Genomic DNA, 21788 nt, shown 5'->3' on the forward strand with positions numbered 1-21788 from the left:
ATCTCTTATTTTTAGAGATATTTTTTAGAGTTTATATACTTCGAAAGGATAAAACCACATCAATGGAGAAGATTGAGGACTTCAATATAATCGGAGTACTAGTTAGATTGGTTGATAATGATTTTTGTGAGATCAGAACTTGGAATTAGAAATCACATTCACCATTTAAAAAAAATGAAATGTTGTTCTACGCGTAAGAAGTGCATAATCTTTGGACGTGAGCAAAACACAAAATTGACAAGAACCCCACGTCATAAATTTTGGGGTTTATAGCTCTATCCATTACAGTCTATTTGTCAGTAGCACATTCTGTTCTATGCTTCTTCCGAGCATGCGTTTCAAGATCCGTACGTGGTAGAACAGTTCATCGGCATCATCTACTTCTGTCGGTCTATTATTCGTTGCCTGCCAAACGTCGCATAAAAAGCATTATGGAGACTAATTATATATTTCCCGTTGCGAGGTAGAAATTATCGAGCATGTTGCATTGGAGATATATAGTAAGATTAATGCTCGATCAGATTGGTTTCCTGGTGCCGGTCATCATCGCTACGAACTCATCCATGTCGACGAGCCCGTCCCCGTTCTTGTCCACATGCTTCACCATCCTCGCGCAGTCCTCCAAGGTACAACTTTCGCCAAGTTTCTGCATCATTCTCTTTATATCTTCGGCGCTTATACGTCCATCGCGGTTCTCGTCGAACATGCCAAATGCGTCTTTCAATTCTCTCATGCTTACGTCCTTGGTCACCTTCATGAACTCGTCGAAGTCCAGAAAGCCATCATTGTTGAAGTCGGCCGCCTGCATCATCTGCTTGGCCTCACGGTCGGCGTCGGCAACGTTCATCTTGTGCAGCAGCTGCCGCAGGTCGCTGAACTCGATCATCTCTTTGCCATTCGATATCTTCCTGAATACCTGCTCCATGTCCTCCTTGTCGGGCTCAAACGTGGGTTTCAGGTCTGAGGCTTGGCTGTCCTTCCTTGATATCCACTTCTTTTCCTTCAGCTTCTCTACGTTGTAGCGGAATTCAAGAATCCTCATCTGTCGCATGTTTCCACGTAATGAAATGTGGTAGCACCTGCAAGATGAAGGCATACTGGGGATTTGGCCCCTCAGATTTGTAGTGCCTGAATGGCTCAGTCTCCAGATTCTTGAAAGAAGCATAAAGTTTGGAGATTCTTATCCGCCGCACAAAGGGATGACACCTCTCGATGCCTCCCTACATGGCCAAACCGAAAGGTGGGTTCAAAGGTAAAACAAGCTGACATGGGGACAAGCATAAGAATCTTTGGCAACGTTCACGAGTGCAAAAAGCTTCCTTTAATGCTTCTCTTTTACGTAAGGTCAGATCAACAAGATCAAGAAAGCTAGAACATGCATGAATTCGAAGCAATACATCTTATGCTCACTGCTTCAGGCAGCAATACGTACGAGTGTAAAGTTGATAGATGCTTCGATAAAGGAAGTATCCAATGACTATGTATGTATATCTTCCACCGCACACACTAAAATATTTGCCTACTTCCTGCTATTATGGGCCATATAACCTAAACAAGATACGAAGATTAGAATCCATGTAGTATTCTAATAACATATGTTGAAAAAGATTATAGAAAAAATCTTATATATATATATATATATATATATATATATATATATATATATATATATATATATATATATATATATATATATATATATATATATATTAGAGAAAATGTCACGTGTAACTTTTGCAGGTGGCAAATTTGGAAGATGTTCCCAAAAACATGTTGGTGAAAAAAAAATGTTGTCTCCTAAAATTTGGTAATTCAGAAAATAATAAGATTTTAGGAATATATTCCATCTCTAAGAGAATGTTTCATCCTATTCTATCATTTTCTGTTTTGAATTGATGATAAGAAGTAATTGAGATCAAATAAAATACATTTAAGTTAGGATAGCAAGAGGTCTCGATCCCAATTATTTTAGTATTAGTAATAAAAAATATTTTTGAGATTAATGTTAATTTTATGGAATTTTCTATTAATCGTGATAATTTTTTAGAATGCAAAACATGAAATTAAACATTAGAAATTATTCAAAACCCAAATTATAGATTGTAAAATCGTTGACCTGATTTACTATTAATTATGTAGGTTGCATCTATATTTTTCATGATTTAGATAATTTTTAACTCAGTTTTATTGTTTGTCTATAATTTTAATTCATGAATAGTAGTGTTAAGATTCTGTAAATCATGCTTCTATTTTATTTAAATGATTATGCATAACTAAAACTTAATTCCCTTCTTTTCTGGAATTTTTATCAATTATTTGACTTACAGTAGAATTTTAGATATCTGTGAAAAAAACAAAATAGAAAATTAGAATTAAAATTGATCTGGCCCAAATCGTATCTGAGTCAGACCACGCGGTCGGGCTCGAACAGGTGCAGACCTGCGCTACATTGAGCCTGGGTTCGGGTTCGACTCGGATTCAGTAGCTCGACTGGACCAGGCCGACGGCTTAGTAACGGGCTGGAATGGCTTGTGGCGTGTGTCTCAGCACTTTGGCCCACTAGAGACAGATAGACACCAGCTCATACATAGCCCTAAAGCGGCCCAGCCCAGAAACCAGTGAACCTATTCCCGCTTTGACGCCCTTGCTTGGCACGTAAGTGCATTGTGGGTTGGCATTCAGTCCTGTAATGAGTTGGATTCGGTCCTGAAATAGCCCATTATCCATGTTTTGGCTTATATCATGATTTTGAGCTCAATTAATCCCTAGACCGGTACAAGCTGGTTGGACCTAAATTAGACTTAATTAAGTTTAAATTAGATCAGTTTAGGATGATTTTGGACTAATATGATGAGGATTATGAGTTGGTTCACTTAGGTTCTAGTTGAATTAAGTCTGGATCGAATTAATTGGTCAATTGATGATTATTTAGGATATGATTTGTGATATTGATATTATTTGATGACTTTCGGATCAATGGATATATGTGGTATTACTAGTCTTATGAGTGACATAAGATATCTGATTGAGAGAAAAGAACTTGTGTGATCACTGTTAATTGTAGGAGGACTTAAAGGATAATTTTCTTCTAGGATTAATAAGCAGTTAGACATGATAGATAATTTCTTTCTCTTACAAACCCTGTGAATTCTTCAGCAAAGTCATCCATGATTAGCTGGGAGCGGCACTGAAACCTAATCCTATAAGCAGTGCAAAGCGAGGCACATGTTTACCTTTTGTTGAGTTTCCTCCAATTGCAGTATTTACTCAGACAACACCGATGAAGCAATGCAGATCCATGGGGAGATGCTACGTATATGTCGGACAAACTATGACACAAAACGAATGCAGCAGACTGATATATCGACTCCATTTCCATCCGATGACAGCAAACCATGTCACCTTCTACTAGCACAAGAGGGCGGAAACGTGTTAGGTATAGAAGCACGAAGAGATTGAAAAGTGGTCGGCACAACAAGCACGAACAGGTTGGGAGAAAACCTCCTCTGCGATGCGCGCACCACGTCCAGGAATTGGACGAGGATATAAATCAGTCAGTGTAGGCGTCTCTTCTCTTTAAATCACTTAGGCAGCGTCTTTTCCTCGTTCTTGCGTTGACTGCGCTCCATAGTGCTTGATTTATATTTCTCCCACTGATTTGCCAGACACGGGTGCCGACAAGAGAAACGATGGACTGAGAAGAACAGATTCAAGGAACCTGAAGTTGATAAGTTAGCAAGCAAAAATGGTTGCATAGCTCATCAGTAGATGCAAAATTACTCGCAAGGATTGCCGAATTCATTTATTTTCCGGCGACTATCACCGTCATAACAAATTATTCTCACTTTGATTTTTTTTGGTATGTTGGAAGGTTGCGTCGTCGATTAGACGTGCAAAATAAAAGGTCAAAGCTACTGCTGCTTTGGAATTGATGAGTTTGACTCGTCAAGCTGGTTCCGGTAAAGACTCTTCTCGTCACCTTGGACCATGTGAGAGGTTCGCAGCAGAGAAATCAGGGTTGACTGACTTAATGGCGACTCAACTCCACCATGTGATCACGTTTTTTCCGTCACGCTTATCGAAGTCGAGTTCTTTTTCTCGTGGAAGGTTTTGACCTTTGAGATCAGTAGCCCGCTTTCGAAGCGTTTACTTTTAATTCGATTCCTCGTGGCTTGGAAGAACTTAGAAATGGAGGTCAGTGTGGGTTTTCACCAAACACACAGACTTCGACGACGTCACTTGGAAGTCTCCAACTCTTGCTTCAGGATCTGCTGAGAAAACCGGAGTCCCCGGTGGCCTCAGGCATCCGAAGAAGTGACAGGATGGATGGGAAGCGAGTCAGAAGCTCCGTTGATCTGGAGTTGCAAGGTGGTTCTAAACCTGAGCTCCAGAAGAGAAGCACCTCAACCATCTTGACGCCCGGGATGATGATCTTCACCTGTTTCATGTTCTTGCCGCTGATGGTGCTTCTTCTTGGAGCCAACAGGAACCCATCTTTCGAGTGGCTTCTTGGTGTTGAAATCACAGCGGGAAAAGGTAACCCCCATTTGCCGCACTGTTTCCTTCGGATCTGCGATTGTAACAAGGGCGTATACTGTTTCTTCTGTTGATGGAAGGAGAGATTTCCGCAAACATGCAACGGTGTTTCCATGTTCTACGTTTTCATGTGAATCAACCCATTGATCCGAGTCGAAAACTCGAGTTTAGATTTCGGGCCGCAGTTAGTAGAGTCAGAGAACATGAGTTTCATCATTAATTTTGATCGTATAATTCTAGCAAATATCTACTTGGCTCTGTTCTGCTCTTGCATCGGATCTATGCCAATCATCGTATTTATTCGTGTGTCCACAGCAGGTTCCAAATATGGTTCTTCGGCATCCTTCTCTGAGCCCCCAAATGACAAGCTTCTTGGAGGTCTACTCTCTGCTGGATTCGATGAAGCTTCTTGCCTCAGCCGCTACCAGTCCGCACTGTACCGGAAGCAATCGAACCACACTCCTTCACCTTACCTCGTCTCCAGGCTCCGAAGATACGAAGCTCTCCACAGAAGATGTGGCCCAAACACCGAGCTCTACCAGAAGGCTATAGAACAGCTGAAGTCAAACCGCAGCACAGAGCCTACGGAGTGCAACTACGTGGTATGGGTGCCCTCCGATGGCCTAGGCAACAGAATCATAACTATTGTCTCAGCGTTCCTCTACGCCGTCCTTACTGACAAGGTCCTGTTGGTGGACCTTTCCGATGACCTTCGCGACCTCTTCTGTGAGCCGTTTCCTGGTACCTCGTGGATTCTACCTTCGGATTTTCCAGTCAACAACCTCGAAAGCTTGTTCTTGAATGCTCCTTTGAGATTCAGAGATGTGCTGGGTAAAAAGTTGGACGCCACAGATGGTTCACTTCCATCTTATCTCTATCTCCACCTGACACATGATCAGAGATTTTCCGATCACATGTTCTTCTGTGAAGAGGCGCAGCCACTGCTTCAAAGAACACCTTGGTTGTTGCTAAGATCGAATCAGTACTTCGTGCCTGCTCTCTTTCGCGCCTCGCAGTACGAAAAGGAACTAAGCTTGCTCTTCCCGATGAAATCAGTCGTCTTCCACCACTTGGGAAGGTACCTGCTCCACCCAGCTAACCCAGTCTGGGGTTACATTACGAGGTACTATGATGCTTATCTGGGCAATGCAAAAGAAATGGTAGGCTTACAAATAAGGATTTTTGAAGCTGCACCGATATCTTCGGATCAGATGATAGCCCAAATCCTCAACTGTTCAATACATGAGGGGTTGCTGCCGGAGATTAATCTCACAGAGCCTGCTCAACCGATCACACAGAGAACACAACCCAAAGCTGTGCTCTTGACCACACTATACTCGGGTTACTTTGAGAAGCTGAGGAACATGTACTACCAGTACGCGACGACCACCGGGGAGGCCATCGCGGTTTATCAACCGAGTCACGAGGAGCAGCAGCACACGGAGAAGCAGAACCATAACAAGAAGGCTCTGATGGAGATGTACCTCTTGAGCTGCAGCGGCGCGTTGATCACAAGCGGGTATTCGACGTTCGGGTATGTGGCACAAGCTCTGGGTGGACTGCGGCCGTGGATTCTGCTACGGCCTGACAAAGGGAGTTCTTCTTGCCTTCGCGCGACGTCGATGGAGCCCTGTTTCCATTCCCCTCAGGGATACCAATGCATAGCAGAGAGGAGCAGCAGCAACGAGGCTGTCGGGCATGTGAGGGAGTGTGAAGATGTTCCCGGGGGACTCAAACTTGTAGATTAGACTCGACGTTCTCGAATTCTACCTCAAAAATTCATTTGATTTACAACTGTTCCATTGCTGAAAACGTATCATTAATGAATGTGTCAAACTTTGCACGAATTTTGCGTTGAGAATGATGATTTCTTCGTCACCAGTCATTTTCTTAAGCCATATTTTGACTTCTACTCCCTGTCGTCAAACATACATTTATGCATTTTTACTGGAATTAGCTACTGGTTACATAGTGACGCGATGTTTCCACAATGCTAATTTGTTTTTAGTTTTACTTAGAGATTATACCAAAATCATTTATTTTGGACATATATATCTATTCAAAATGTTTGTCTATTTTGATCATATTATCATCGTCATTTTTTCCTAAGGATTCTGTGTGTTGTGGTTCATTGATCAGATGACTCTTCTGCTCCACAACCAAAGTCAACAGCCACCTGCTAATAAACAAAGCTCGAATCTGCTCGATCAAACAATCCAAGATGCGGAACCGTTTGAGCCCAAATACATTATTCCCCGGTACTGAACACAGGTTGTTACATTTACACAAGCATGGGAAGGAAGCGAAGACGAATACTGCCGTGCACGGCACGCCCTTTTGCGATCTCCGTCGATCGTTCTTTGAGAGACGCGTAAAGATCTGATTGATAACACTGAAATCCTCTTTGAAGTTGGCCGTTTCACATCCTGCTTAGCCAAACTGATTGCTTGTTTCTCTTGGAAGACCTGCGACTGTTCTTTTCTTCCCACAGTTTCCTAAGTAAGATTAAAGTAAGAGCTCACGGACTTCAATGCTGAGCTAGCAAACAGAACAGATCAAAAACTTTGTATCGACACCAGAGGGCTGACGTGCTTCTTCCTTCCCACTGACAGCTGCTCTTCACGCGAAGAAGGCATCATGTTTTGGACCAAGTTCGAGGTTTGTTTTCATGCCGCCAATTGTGTTCGGCCCCCTCCCACCTTCATTTGAAGAGGACGTGTCGACGGAGCTGAAGCGGATACGAAGGCTGCAGCAGCTGTAGAAGAGGAGGCGAGGAACTGGAAGCCATGGCGATGTGGAAACACTTGGTGGGCAGGAGATTACCAGGCCACTTTTGGCAGTGGCATTAGTGGCGATGGTGCTGCTGCTAGTGGAGATGTCCGGCACCTATAGAGGCTTGTCCCCTGATGTGCTGCTTAATGCAACCAGCAAAGAGGAGGTCACTTTTTCTTTTGCTTTTTCCTCTCTTCTTTTTTTCTTATGCTTTCTTTTATGATTTTACTATAATTAAAAAAGAGGCTATTACTTTATGGTGGATTCATAATTAGCCGATGCATTCAGCTAATGTGAAGTCATCTTTTGCATGTATTGTTTGTTGATCATTCAGATCTCCGAGTTGATTGTTCTGCGTCGTTCAGAGATGAACGTCCAAAGGACAGGCTTCTTGGAGGGCTGCTAAGCCCTGAATTCGACGAGGCTTCTTGCCTGAGCCGCTACCAGTCGGCACTGTACTGGAAGCAATCAGACCACACCCCTTCTCCATACCTCCTGCGGAAGCTTCGAAACTATGAATCCCTACACAGAAGATGTGCCCCCAACACCGAGCTCTACAACAAGTCCATAGAGCAGCTGAAGTCCAATGCCAGCGCAGGGCCTTCGGAGTGCAACTACGTGGTGTGGCTGGAATCCGGAGGCATCGGCAACAGGGTCATCAGTATGGTCTCCACATTCCTGTATGCCCTCCTCAACGACAAGGTATTCCTCCTCAAACTTCCTGATGACTTCCATGGCATCTTCTGCGAGCCATTCCCCGGGACCTCGTGGCTTCTATCTTCAGACTTTCCTATTCAAGACCTCGACGGGTTCGATATTAGTCATCCTCAGAGTTACGGAGACATGCTACGAACTAAGTTTGCTCTTCCTGAGAAAGCCGTTCTCCATCTGAGCAGATACATTCTTCACCCTACTTAGATTTGATTCATAGTTATCTATCTAGATAGTTATCATGATCTAGTGGTTATATGATAATTTCAATAACTACCTCAATCTTGATATAGTAGTTATATGTTGGTGATGATTGTCACTAGGTCCTATAAATAAAACTGTAGTACATTTGGTATCTTGTAAGTATTCTTATCAATCCTCCTGTTTTTAAATATTACATCAGTTTTCTTGAGTCGAAACGATTCTTTTTACTGGTATCGTAGTATTCTGTTTTTTTCTTGCTCCTCAATCCCCAACATTTGTGGTATCAGAGCCTTCTCGGGCAAAAGCTATGAATTTTGGAGTATCAAGATGAAGACTCTATTCAAGTCTCAAGATCTTCGGGACTTAATAGAGAATGGATATGAGGATCCAGATGACGAAATCAGGCTGAGGGAGAATAGAAAAAAGGACTCAAAGGCATTGTTTTTCATTCAACAAAGCTGTATATGAGATGATCTTCTCAAAAATTACAACAGCGATAAACTCAAAGCAAGCTTGGTTGATACTTCAAAATGAATTTCAAGGCTCATTAAGGGTGATTATGGTAAAACTTCAAACCCTCCGCCGTGAGTTTAAAATTTTGTTCATTAAAAGCAATGAATCGATGCAAGATTTTCTTTCTCGAGTTACTGAAATTGTTAGTCAAATGAAATCTTATGATGAACATCTTCCTGATCATATAATTGTTGCAAAAGTTTTGAGAAGTTTAACTCCGAAATTTAATCATGTTGTTGCCGCAATTGAGGAGTCAAGATTTATCTGAACAGGTCACTTGAAAAAAGTGAAGAAAAAATATTTCAGGTTAAGGAGGAGTCTTCTACTTCAAAAGAAACAAAAAATCAACAGGAAGAGGACGTGACAGAGGAGGATTTCGTGATAGAGGAAATGGAAGAGGAAGATGACACTTTGATGGGCATGATGAACAAGGGCAATCAAATTATGATAAAAAAAATTACAAGAGTGGAATTCAATGTCACTACTGTAAAAAGTTTGATTACATGAAGGCAGATTGTTGGAAAAGAGAAAAGCAAGCAAGCTATGTGGAGAAAAATGAAGAAAATAGTAAGTTGTTTATGACTCATTCACAAGTTCATAATATCTCAAATGATATTTGGTTTCTGGATAGTGGATGTTCTAATCATATGTCAGGCATAAAATCAATATTTAGATATATTAATGAAACTCATAAGTTGAAAGTTAGACTTGGAGATAGCAAGCAAATCCAAGTGGATGGGAAAGTAACAATTGAGATGAAGACAAATCAAAGGAAGGTAAAATACTTTGATAATGTTTTCTTTGTTCCTACTTTATCACATAATTTGTTGAGTCTTGGACAATTAGTAGATGATGGATATTCAGTAATATTTAATAATGGTTCATGCAATATTAGAGATAAAAAAATCTGATTTGATTATAGTAAATGTTTGCATGACACAAAACAAGATGTTTCCACTTGATGTGTCAAATATTGAAAGACATGTGCTTATCACAACTCAAAAGAATGAGTCTAGTTTATGATATTTAAGATATGGACACCTTAACATTAAGGGTTTAAGGTTGTTAAGTCAAAAAGGAATGGTTTTCGGATTGCCCAAGATTAATACACTTGATGTATGTGAATGATGCATTTATGACAAACAAAGTAAAAAATCATTTCCGAAAAGCATGGAGAACATTTAATTGTCTTGAATTAATTCATGCTGACTTATGTGGACCTATGAATGCAAAATCATTTGGTGGAAGTCAATATTTTCTATTGTTTACGGATGATTATAGTCGCATGAGTTGGGTATATTTTTTTAAATTAAAATCTGAAACATTTGATAATTTTTGAAAATTTAAGGCACTTGTAGAAAGGTAAAGTGATAGATATATAACGACACTTCGGACATATAGAGGTGGTGAATTTTTATCTAATGAGTTTAATTCTTTTTGTAAAGAAAATGGTATTCACAGAGAATTGACAACACCATATACATCGGAGTAAAATGGTGTAGCTGAACGTAAGAATCGAACTGTCGTTGAAATGGTAAGAAGTTTGCTTAAAAGAAAACATCTTCCAAATCAGTTTTGGGTAGAAGTAGTTGCAACAGCAGTTTATTTGTTGAATATTTTACCAACAAAGGCTATTATGAATCGAACTCCTTTTGAGGCTTGGTATGATATGAAACCAAGTGTTAGACATATAAGAATTTTTGATTGTATTGCTTATGCTTTGGTGAATTCACAAAATCATCACAAGCTTGATAAAAAATCTGAAAAATATATTTTAATTGGTTGTTCTTTACAATCGAAAGCATATCGATTATATAACCTTGTTAGTGGCAAAGTTATTATTAACAGAAATGTTATGTTTGATGAAAGGGTAAGTTGGAATTGGGATACCAATAAAGGTGGAACACAAATATAGATTCTAATAGAACTAGACACTCTGTAGAATCAAGTGACAGATCCTGCTCCAACAAGTTCATTGTCAACCTTACCCAATAGCAGTTCAAATTTAGATTCCTCGTATGAAACCCTTCCAAGAAATTTCAGATCATTAACAGAAATTTATAACTCAATATTTGCTTTGTTTATTTGAGATCCAACAACCTTTGAGGAAGCAGTTAAAAAAGAGGAATGGAGAAAAGCAATGAAGGAGGAAATCAAGTCAATTGAGAAGGAGGAAATCGGAGCTAATGGATCTACCAAATAATTTACATTTAAACTTTGTTTTGAATACCCATTTTAATCCAATAGATTTCTTTTCTTTCGGTAGATCCAATAACTCTCAAGTTTCATTCTTCTTAATTGACTTGATTTTCTCCTTCATTATTTGTTTTTCTTCATTCCTCTTTTTTAACTGGTTCCTCGAAGGTTGTTGGATCTGAAATAAACAAAGCAAATGTTGAGTTATAAATTTCTGTTAATAATCTGAAATTTCTTCGAGGGGTTTCATATGAGGAATCCGAATTTGAACTACTATTGGGTGAGGTTGACGATGAACTTGTTGGAGCAGGATCTGTCACTTGATTCTATGGAGTGTCTAGTTCTATTAGAATCTGTATTTGTGTTCCACCTTTATTGGTCTCCCAATTCCAACTTGTCTTTTCATCAAACATAACATTTCTATTAATAATAACTTTGCCACTAATAGGGTTATATAATCGATATACTTTCAATTGTAAAGAATAACCAATTAAAATATATTTTTTAGATTTTTCATCAAGCTTGTGATGATTTTGTGAATTCACCAAAGCATAAGCAATACAACCAAAAATTCTTAGATGTCTAACACTTGGTTTCATACCATACCAAGCCTCAAAAAGAGTTCAATTCATAACAACCTTTGTTGGTGAAATATTCAACAAATAAACTGCTGTTACAACTGCTTCTACCCAAAACTGATTTGGAAGATGTTTTCCTTTAAGCAAACTTCTTGCCATTTCAACGACAGTTCGATTCTTACGTTTAGCTACACCATTTTGCTCCGGTGTATATGGTGTTGTCAATTCTCTGTAAATATCATTTTCTTCATAAAAAGAATTAAACTTATTAGATAAAAATTTACCACTTTTATCTGTTCGAAGTGTTTTTATATATCTACCACTTTGTCTTTCTATAAGTGCTTTGAATTTTCGAAAATTATCAAATGTTTCAGATTTCAATTTCAAAAAATATACCCAACTCATGCGACTATAATTATCAGTAAATAATAAAAAATATTGACTTCCACTAAATGATTTTGCATTCATAGGTCCACATAAGTCAGCATGAATTAATTCAAGATAATTGGATGCTTTCCATGCTTTTCCAATAGGAAATGGTTTTTTAATTTGTTTGTCATAAATACATCCTTCACATACATCAAGTGTATTAATCTTGGGCAATCCGAAAACCATTCCTTTTTGACTTAACAACCTTAAACCCTTAATGTTAAGGTATCCATATCTTAAATGTTATAAATTAGACTCATTCTTTTGAGTTGTGATAAGCGCATGCCTTTCAATATTTGACACATCAAGCGGAAACATCTTATTTTGTGTCATGCAAATATTTACTATAATCAAACCAGATTTTTTATCTCTAATAGTGTATGAACCATCATCAAATATTACTGAATATCCATCATCTACTAATTGTCCAACACTCAACAAATTATGTGATAAAGTAGGAACAAAGAAAACATTATCAAGATATTTTACCTTCCCTTGATTTGTCTTCATCTCAATTGTTTCTTTCCCTTCCATTTGGATTTGCTTGCTATTTCTAAGTCTAACTTTCAACTTGTGAGTTTCATCAATATCTCTAAATATTGATTTTATGCCTGATATATGATTAGAACATCCACTGTCCATAAACCAAATATCATTTGAGATATTATGAACTTGTGAATAAGTCATAAATAACTTATTATTTTCTTCATTTTTCTCCACATAACTTGCTTACTTTTCTCTTTTCCAACAATCTGCCTACATGTGACCAAACATTTTATAATAGTGACATTGAATTCCACTCTTGTAATTCCTTTGATCATAATTTGATTGCATTTGTTCATCATGCCTATCAAAGTGTCCTCTTCCTCTTCCATTTCCTCTACCACGAAATCCTCCTCTGTCACGTCCTTTTTCTGTTGATTTTTTGTTTCTTTTGAAGTAGAAGACTCCTCCTTAACCTGAAATATTTTTTCTTCACTTTTTTCAAGTGACATGTTCAATAAATCTTTTGATTCCTCAATTGCGGCAACAACATGATTAAATTTCGGAGTTAAACTTCTCAAAACTTTTGCAATAATTATATGATCAGGAATATGTTCACCATAAGATTTCATTTAACTAACAATTTCAGTCACTCGAAAAAGATATTCCAAAATTCATAGTTTTTGCCTAAGAAGATGGGGATAAGGGGTTAGACATGGAATTGCCATTGGAAGCCATAATGCCCAGTTCAGATTGAAACTAGGCTTTGATACCACAAATATTGAGGATGGAGGAGCAAGAAAAAAAACAAAATACTACGATGCAAGTAAAAGAATCCTTTCAATTCAACAAAACTGATATAGTATTTAAAAACAGAAGAATTGATAAGAACACTTACAAGATACCAAATGCATACAGACTCTATCTCCTTGTTACCAAATGCATACAGACTCTATCTCTTTGTTTCATGAACTATGATCCTATTTATAGGATCTAGTAATAACCATCCTATAACTACTAGATGAGTTAGTTATTGAAATCACATATATCTATAAATCTGCTGCTCAAACTAATTACGAGCACTCTGACAACCACGGGAGAGGTGATCAACCCAGCCAAAGAAGCAGGCTCGATCAGAAATATACCTGTTGATCTTCAGTGACGTACTGCTCACCACTACATTCTCCACGTTCGGGTATGTGGCGTATGGCCTTCGACGTGTGAGGCCGTAGCTTCTCCTGAAACCCTGTCGGCGGAGCCATGCTTCCACTTAGGTTCCTCTTACGACTGCAAAACCAAGCAACGTTGACAAAGGGGCAGTCGTCCCTTACGTGAAGCACTGCGAAGACTTTGCATGGGGCGATAAGATAGTCGATGAGACGCTATTAATACGCAGCCACTAGTACTGCGTGTGCTTGGAAAAGAACTTCGTTGTTTCGAAGTTTCAAGTGCCTCCAATTTGTATTGTTTATTTTGAGGGTCCCATTTGTACCATTTCAGTTGTTAGCCTAACAGTGGCTTGAGCTTGGTTGCATTCTTTTTTATAGTTTCTCAAGTTTGACCAAGTCAAGATCTATTAACTCGAATTGTCAAAGGAGAGAGAGAGAGAGAGAGAGAGAGGGGTAACCTTTTCATTTAACCGTAAAACCAGCTAAACTTCATTAACTAAATTCAACTGTTATAAAAACACTTCAAAAAGTCCAGTCAAGATGACCATTTTACTCTATAAAAAAAGGATGATGGATAGTCTTCAGGATACCCGATGATAGGGGCAAAAATGACGGTGTGACACGTCATGACAGCATCCCCCTGAGCAACACACTGCCCGAGGCTCGCCATACCCTGCAGCAGCTCGGCCCCCCACGCAACCCCAGCGGCAATGTCAGACGCCACCAAAGGTACAGTCCTGCCCTGCAGACAGCTGCGTTAGGTAATATCTAATCTCATCTATAAATACCCATGAGTCCTAAACGGAACAGCGGGGGACGCACCCAGCACACGGAGGCTTCTCCTCCTCCTAAACTCCCTCCACATCTTCCTCTAACTTGATCGTCGGAGGGGTCGGGTCGAGCACCCCGACCCGACCTTTGTGCAGGTGCGAAGCCTTCGGAGATCACCGCTTTCGGAGATTCAGTAGGCTCGAGGAGCACCCCCACGGAGACCACCGCCTTCCGGACCCGAACCAAGCCGCGACGGCCCCGACGCCATGGCTAAAAAAGTTACTGACCGTAACACCTGATATATATATATATATATATATATATATATATATATATATATATATATATATATATATATATATATATATATATATATATATATATATATATATAAGCCTGTCGCTGGCTCATTTGACTTATTACTAAGTGATAGGGGCAAAAATGGCGATGTGACACGCCATGACAGCATCCCCCGAGCGACACACTACCCGCGGCTCTCCATACCCTGCAGCAGCTCGGCCTCCCACGCAACCCTAGTGGTAATGTCAGACGCCACCAAAGGTACAGTCCTACCCTGCAAACACCTACGTCAGGTAACATCAAACCTCCTCTATACATACCCCTGAGTCCTAAGCAAAAGGGGGGGATCACACACTCGACACACTGAGGTTTTTCCTCCTCCTAAACCCCCTCCACATCTTTCTCTCACTTGATCGTCGGAGGGGTCGGGTCGAGCACCCCGACCCGACCTTTATGCAGGTAGGAAGCCTTCGGAGATCATCGCCTTCGGAGATCCAGTGGGCTCGAGGAGCGCCCCCACGGAGATCATCGCCTTCCGGACCCGAACCAAGCCGCGACGGCCCCGAGGCCACGGCTAAAAAAGTTACTTACCGTAACAGATTGGCGCTAGAAGGAGGGCCCGAAATGACGGTATGTTAGCTTTCTCCTTGGTTGCTCCGCTGCAGCCGACCTGCACCACCAGCAGCAACTTCTGGGGCCGGTCTCGGCTCCTCGGCACCACGCGCCTCGACCCCTCGGTCCCACGCGCGCGGCCAACCAGCGCGCCTCGACCTCACGGCCGAAACGCCCGCGTCGGCCCCACGCGCGCGACCAGCCAGTGTGCCTCGGCTCCTCGGCCATGCACGCCGCTCGGCCTCATGCGCGCGACCAGCCAGCGCGTCTCGGCCACTCGGCCCCATGCGCGCGGCCAACCCGCGCGCCTCGGCCCCACGACCCCACGCGCGCGGCCAACCCGCGCGCCTCGGCCCCACGACCCGCGTCGGCCCCACGCGCGCGACTAGCCCTCACGCCTTGACCCTTCGGCCCTGTGCGCGGCCGCCCGCCTCGGCCACTCGGCCTCATGCGCAGCAAGCAGCGCGCTGCCTCGGCTCCTCGGCCTCATGCGCAGCCAACACGCTGCACGCTACCTCGGCTCCTCGGCCTCATGCGCAGCCAACACGCTCCGCGCTGCCTCGGCCCCTCGGCCCCGTATGCAGCCAACACGCTGCCTCGGCCACTCGGCCTCATGCGCAGCAAGCAACACGCTGCCTCGGCTCCTCGGCCTCATGCGCAGCCAACACGCTGCACGCTGCCTCGGCTCCTCAGCACCATGCGCAGCAATACGCTGCACGCTGCCTCGGCTCCTCAGCACCATGCGCAGCAATACGCTGCACGCTACCTCGGCTCCTCAGCCCCATGCGCAGCAAGCAGCCCGCTGCCTCGGCCCCTCGGCCTCATGCGCAGCCAACACGCTGCGGCCAGCACGCTGCCTCGGCCACTCGGCCCCATGCGCAGCAAGCAGCCCGCTGCCTCGGCTCCTTGGCCCCATGCGCAGCCAACACGCTGCAGCTAGCACGCTGCCTCGGCCCCTCGGCCCCATGCGCAGCAAACAGCACACTGCCTCGGCCCCTCGGCTCCTCGGCCTCATGCGCAACCAACACGCTGCACGCTGCCTCGGCCCCTCGGCCACATGCGCAGCAATACGCTGCAGCCAACATGCTGCCTCGGCCACTCGGCCTCATGCGTAGTCAACACGCTGCACGTTGTCTCGGCTCCTCGGCACCATGCGCAGCAATACGCTGCAGCCAACACGCTGCCTCGGCCACTCGTCCTCATGCGCGGCAAGCAGCGCGCTGCCTCGGCTCCTCGGCCTCATTCACAGCCAACGCGCTGCCTCGGCTCCTCGGCCTCATGCGCAGCAAGCAACACGCTGCCTCGGCCCCTCGGCCTCATGCGCAGCCAACACGCTGCAGGCCGCACGCTGCCTCGGCGCCTCGGCCCCATGCGCGGTCTATCCGCCTACACCGAGCACCTCGGCCAATCACTGCCGAGATCTACCTCGGCGCGGCCCGACCGCCTGTCATGTTCCTCGGCCGCGTGGTGCCCGAGGTCGCGTCCTCGCGTCCTGCCCGCCTGATCGTGCTACTCGGTCGCATGACTCTCGCGACCACGCCTGCGCGGTCACCCTGCCTGCGTCGTGCTCCTTGGCTCCATGTTCCCGAGATAGACCAGTGCCGCCAGTACGCCCGCGTCGTGCCCCTCGGCTCCATAAACCCCGAGACACGTCTGCACGGCCAGCCTGCCCGCGCCGAACTCCACGGCCCTATCCACCTGGTTCACGCCCCTCGGTCGCGGCTTGCCTGTGCCGAACCCCTCAGCTCCATGCTTGCCAAGCCCACCACCTCGGTCGCAGCCTGCCTGCACCGAGAACCTCGGCAACTCTCTGCCGAAATCCCACCTCAGCGCGGCCTGCCCGCCTGAGCGGTGTCCCTCGGTCGCAGCCTGCCTGCACCGAGCACCTCGGCCAATCTCTACCGAGACCCACCTCGGCGCGGCCCGACCGCCTGTCGTGTTCCTCGGCCGCGTGGTGCCCGAGGCCACGTCCTCGCGTCCTGCTCGCCTGATCGTGCTACTCAGCCGCATGGCCCTCGCGACCACGCCTGCGCGGTCTGCTCGCCTGCGTCGTGCTCCTCGGCAGCATGATGACCGAGACCACACCTGCGCGGCCTGCCCGCCTGCGTCGTGCTCCTCGCTTCCATCATCCCCGAGACACACCTGCGCGACCAGACCGCCTGCGTCGTGCTCCTTGGCTCCATGTTCCCGAGACAAACCAGCACCTCCAGTACGTCTGCGTCGTGCCCCTCGGCTCCATAAACCCCGAGACACGCCTGTGCGGCTAGCCTGCCCGCGCCGAACTCCTCGGCCATATCCACTACCTTGCCCACCTGAGTTACGTCCCTCGGCCGCAGCCAGCCTGCGCCGAGTGCCTCGGCTCCATGCTTACCGAGGCCACCACCTCGGTCGCGTAATGCCCGAGGCCGCCACCTCGGTCGCATAATGCCCGAGGCCTCCTCGGTCGCTTAATGCTCGAGGACACCCCCTCGGCTCTACGCCATCCCGAGACCACACCTGCGCGGTCACCCCGCCTGCGTTGTGCTCCTCGGCCCTCGGCTCTACGCCATCTCGAGACCACACCTGCGCGGTCACCCCGCCTGCGTTGTGCTCCTCGGCCCTCGGCTCTACGCCATCCCGAGACCACACCTGCGCGGTCACCCCGCTTACGTTGTACTCCTCAGCCCTCGGCTCTACGCCATCCCGGGACCACACCTGCGCGGTCACCCCGCCTACGCTGTGCTCCTCGGCCCTCATCGGCTCCATCGGCCCCGAGTCCAACCCTGCTCGGCTTCCTGACTGAGTTGCGCACCTCGGCCCCATGTTGCACGAGACGCGTCCGCGCGGCTAGCCCGCCTACGTCATACACCTCGGATCTGCATGACCAGCCCACCTGAAGTAAGAAGCCATGCATCGGACCCCCTGCATGCAAGAACCGACGCATAGCTCCTTTCGGGGGGGGGCATATGATAGGGGCAAAAATGGCGATATGACACGCCATGACAGCATCCCCCGAGCGACACACTACCCGAGGCTCTCCATACCCTGCAGCAGCTCGGCCTCCCACACAACCCCAGTGGTAATGTCAGACGCCACCAAAGGTATAGTCCTGCCCTGCAGACAGCTACGTCAGGTAACATCAAACCTCCTCTATACATACCCCTGAGTCCTAAGCAAAAGGGGGGGATCACACACTCGACACACGGAGGTTTTTCCTCCTCCTAAACCCCCTCCACATCTTTCTCTCACTTGATCGTCGGAGGGGTCGGGTCGAGCACCCTGACCCGACCTTTGTGCAGGTAGGAAGCCTTCGGAGATCATCGCCTTCGGAGATCCAGTGGGCTCGAGGAGCGCCCCCACGGAGATCACCGCCTTCCGGACCCGAACCAAGCCGCGACGGCCCCGAGGCCACGGCTAAAAATGTTACTTACCATAACACTAAGAACAGTATTTGGATTCAGATTGTTACCTTCGGGTGATGATGGTGTCATGATCAACAAAACACTCGGCCTCATACATGGTAAATGCATTTGCAAATGGAACCTTCTTTAATGGCAGTCTCAAATACGCCATGAGCCACGGTGTTTACGTTGCATAAGCTATGCTTGGATATAATGACAAAAAATGTGAGGAATTTTGGAAAGCTATGTGAAGGATACTGCTATTAATCCCTGCCTTAAATTGATCTATTGACAATCCTAATGCAGCATGATCACTAGAAAATCCTTGTATTCTCGCCCTACCACAGGATAATAATGTATGTGACAGCTGAAGTAAGGATAAATGATGAGTTTTGATCATTAAGCACTCGTCGTAATTCATAGAGAAATAGTTTGTGACACCAAGAAAAGAAGACCATCACGTAAAGCGCCACGACTTCCCACGATTGTGATGACCTAATATGCTAACATTCATTATGATGGCAATTTGTATCTTCTTACTATTAATTTTGTAGCTCAAATTGGAACGAGTATTCTATTTAAGCCCATCGAAACAAAACACGAACTGCACCGCACGACCTGATCATTTGTCCTACAAAAGTTGGATGGGGCAGTCTCGTCTTCGGATTCTGGAAAGAGACGTGCTGTGAAGTCGTCCGCCCGTCGAAGAGGTGACAAATAAAGCAGATCCGAAGGCAGCCTCGCGACGAGCCACCGGGAGGTGAATCGTGGCGCCATGTTCGAAGAAAGAACTCTTGGCTACGCACTCGCAAGGTCACTCTTCGTCTTCCCCTTCCTCGCGCTTGCCCTGCTTCTCATTGTACTGTCGGGAGCCCATCGCAGTTTGTCGCCTGATCTCCTCCTCTCAAGCTATGCGGTACCGGGCGAAGGTGAGCCTCTTCGCTTCTGCAGATCTCGACGGGGATCTTTCCCTTTACATATCGTTCTTTCTGGGTGAAGAATGGACGAGAAAGACACGCTCTTCATGCATGTCTTTCTGGGTGAAGATTCAACCCACTCGTGTTGAATCTGTTTGTGTGGCTTCGGAAAGTGATATGATTTCTTAGCTTTGGCTGATTAATCCAACTGGGAGACGTAAAAAATGGAAGGCATAAGAGTTTAGCATCTAAATGTATCAGTCAGTCTTGGATCAGATTCCTTCCATCATTGTTCATTCTAGTTGAATTTTTGGGTCATTAAGCTTGATTTTAAGTTAACTACTTGTTGTATACGACACGTTATACAAATATAGAATATAATTGGCCCTGTTTGGATGTTGACCCGTATAAGCACCCTATAATATGTCAGATTACTATTATTTGACCAGATTCCTCATCCTCGTTTAGCAATTCCGCCTCTCTCATCCTTCACCCGACGTGATGACATTTTTGTTGCATACTCTGTTCATCATTCCGCAGTCACCAACAGGAGCTGTTCTGCTGGATCTTCCACTGCTGAACCACCAAAGGACGAGCTTCTCGGAGATCTCTTGTCCGTCGCATTCGACAGCGCTTCCTGCCTGAGCCGCCACCAGTCCGCATGGTACCGGAGGAAACCATCAAACCACACTCCTTCGCCCTACCTCATCCGAAGGCTTCGAAGGTACGAAGCCCTCCACAAGAAATGTGGTCCGAACACCGAGCTCTACAGGAAGGCCGTCGAACAGTTGGTGTCCGACACCGGCACAGCAGCCGCGGAGTGCAACTACGTGGTGTGGGTGCCATCCGACGGCTTAGGCAACAGGATCATAAGTATCGCCTCCGCCTTCCTCTACGCTCTGCTCAACGACAAGGTCTTACTGCTCCACCTCACCGATGACATGGGCGACCTCTTCTGCGAGCCATTTCCTGAGACGTCGTGGGTTCTCCCTTCCGATTTCCCCGTCAGGTACAGCTGGGTCTTGGAGAAGGATCACGGCTATGGAAATTTGCTCAAGAACAAGCTGCTTAGCAACGATATGGACACCGCAAACGCTTCGTTGCCGGCGTTTCTCTATCTCCACCTGGTACATTCCAACGACGAATTCGATAGGATGTTCTACTGCGAAGAGGGTCAGCAGCTACTCCGCAAGTTCTCTTGGTTGCTGCTGAGATCGAACCAGTACTTCGCGCCCGCTTTCTTTCTCGTCCCGGAGTTCGACACGGAACTGAGTCTGCTCTTCCCGGAGAAGACGGCCGTCTTCCACCATCTGGGAACGTATCTTTTCCATCCATCCAACACCGTTTGGGGCTACATAACGAGGTACTATGAAGCTTATCTTGCCAATGCAAAATCAAGGTTGGGAATCCAGATCAGACTGTTCGGAAAGGCTGACTTCGATAGCCACTCAGACTACATCATCGACTGCGCACTGACCAAAAGGTTATTGCCCAACGTTAATCTAACAGATACTGCTCTTCCTACCATCACCGGGGCGAAGCCGAGATCAGTACTTGTGACCAGTTTGCGCAGTGGGTACTTTGAGAAGCTCAGGAACATGTACTACGAGCACGCGACGACCACCGGAGAAGTGATCAGCGTCCACCAACCAAGCCATGAAGAGAAGCAGCATTCGGAGAAGCTCAACCACAACATGAAAGCTTTTGCAGAGATTTACCTGTTGAGCCTGAGCGACGCACTGATCACCAGCCCATTCTCTACGTTCGGGTATGTGGCGCAGGGGCTGGGCGGTTTGAGGCCGTGGCTTCTGGTGAGGCCGGATGACCATGATCTTTGCCTCCACTCCATGTCGATGGAGCCCTGCTTCCATTTTCCTCCGTCTTACGACTGCAAAGCAAGAAAGAAAGTCGATATAGGATCGGTGGCCCCGTACCTGAGACACTGCGAAGATTTCCCCCGTGGTGTGAGGTTGTTTGATTAGGCGAACACTACTGCATGTTTGTAATCAGCATTCAACAGATTCATATGGCCCAAACTTTGGTCCATTACTACTAAGATCAACTTTGCGTCATATAATAGTTTTCCTTGGTTTATAGTTCGATTAGTAGCAGAAAGTCCATCAACACTGAACAACATAAATGACGAAAGAACTCATTTAGGTTCTTAGGGAATTAAAAGGATTATTCTGAAAGCTTATAAACGTTTACATTGGAAAT

General features: G+C 45.3%; 3 protein-coding genes and 1 long non-coding RNA gene across 5 annotated transcripts; 3 read left to right on the top strand and 1 right to left on the bottom strand.

Moving 5' to 3' along the window:
- Positions 1-517: 517 nt before the first annotated feature.
- On the bottom strand, positions 518-1042 carry LOC135643787 (probable calcium-binding protein CML23). Its single transcript, XM_065161143.1, has one exon. It carries the CDS (start codon positions 1040-1042, stop codon positions 518-520), a length of 525 nt encoding a protein of 174 aa, XP_065017215.1.
- A 3108-nt stretch (positions 1043-4150) lies between these two features.
- LOC135642251 (galactoside 2-alpha-L-fucosyltransferase-like) lies at positions 4151-6434 on the top strand. Of its 2 annotated transcripts, none has more exons than XM_065158235.1 (2): positions 4151-4536; positions 4852-6434. In XM_065158235.1, the coding sequence occupies exons 1-2, from the start codon at positions 4323-4325 to the stop codon at positions 6282-6284; spliced, it is 1647 nt and encodes a 548-aa protein (XP_065014307.1). In that variant the 5' UTR covers positions 4151-4322; the 3' UTR covers positions 6285-6434. The 2 variants fall into 2 exon arrangements, with proteins under 2 accessions (XP_065014307.1, XP_065014308.1); XM_065158236.1 differs by having other exon boundaries at positions 4855-6434.
- A 665-nt stretch (positions 6435-7099) lies between these two features.
- On the top strand, positions 7100-9384 carry LOC103991858 (uncharacterized). The gene is made up of 3 exons (XR_010498023.1): positions 7100-7474; positions 7643-8785; positions 9009-9384. It is a non-coding gene; the product is annotated as an uncharacterized LOC103991858 (long non-coding RNA).
- Positions 9385-19299: 9915 nt separating this feature from the next.
- On the top strand, positions 19300-21684 carry LOC135642314 (galactoside 2-alpha-L-fucosyltransferase-like). The gene is made up of 2 exons (XM_065158357.1): positions 19300-19583; positions 20112-21684. The coding sequence occupies exons 1-2, from the start codon at positions 19430-19432 to the stop codon at positions 21551-21553; spliced, it is 1596 nt and encodes a 531-aa protein (XP_065014429.1). The 5' UTR covers positions 19300-19429; the 3' UTR covers positions 21554-21684.
- The last annotated feature ends 104 nt before the right edge of the window (positions 21685-21788 follow it).

Source organism: Musa acuminata, chromosome BXJ3-7 (assembly GCF_036884655.1).
Source record: "Musa acuminata AAA Group cultivar baxijiao chromosome BXJ3-7, Cavendish_Baxijiao_AAA, whole genome shotgun sequence".
Lineage (NCBI taxonomy): Eukaryota > Viridiplantae > Streptophyta > Magnoliopsida > Zingiberales > Musaceae > Musa > Musa acuminata.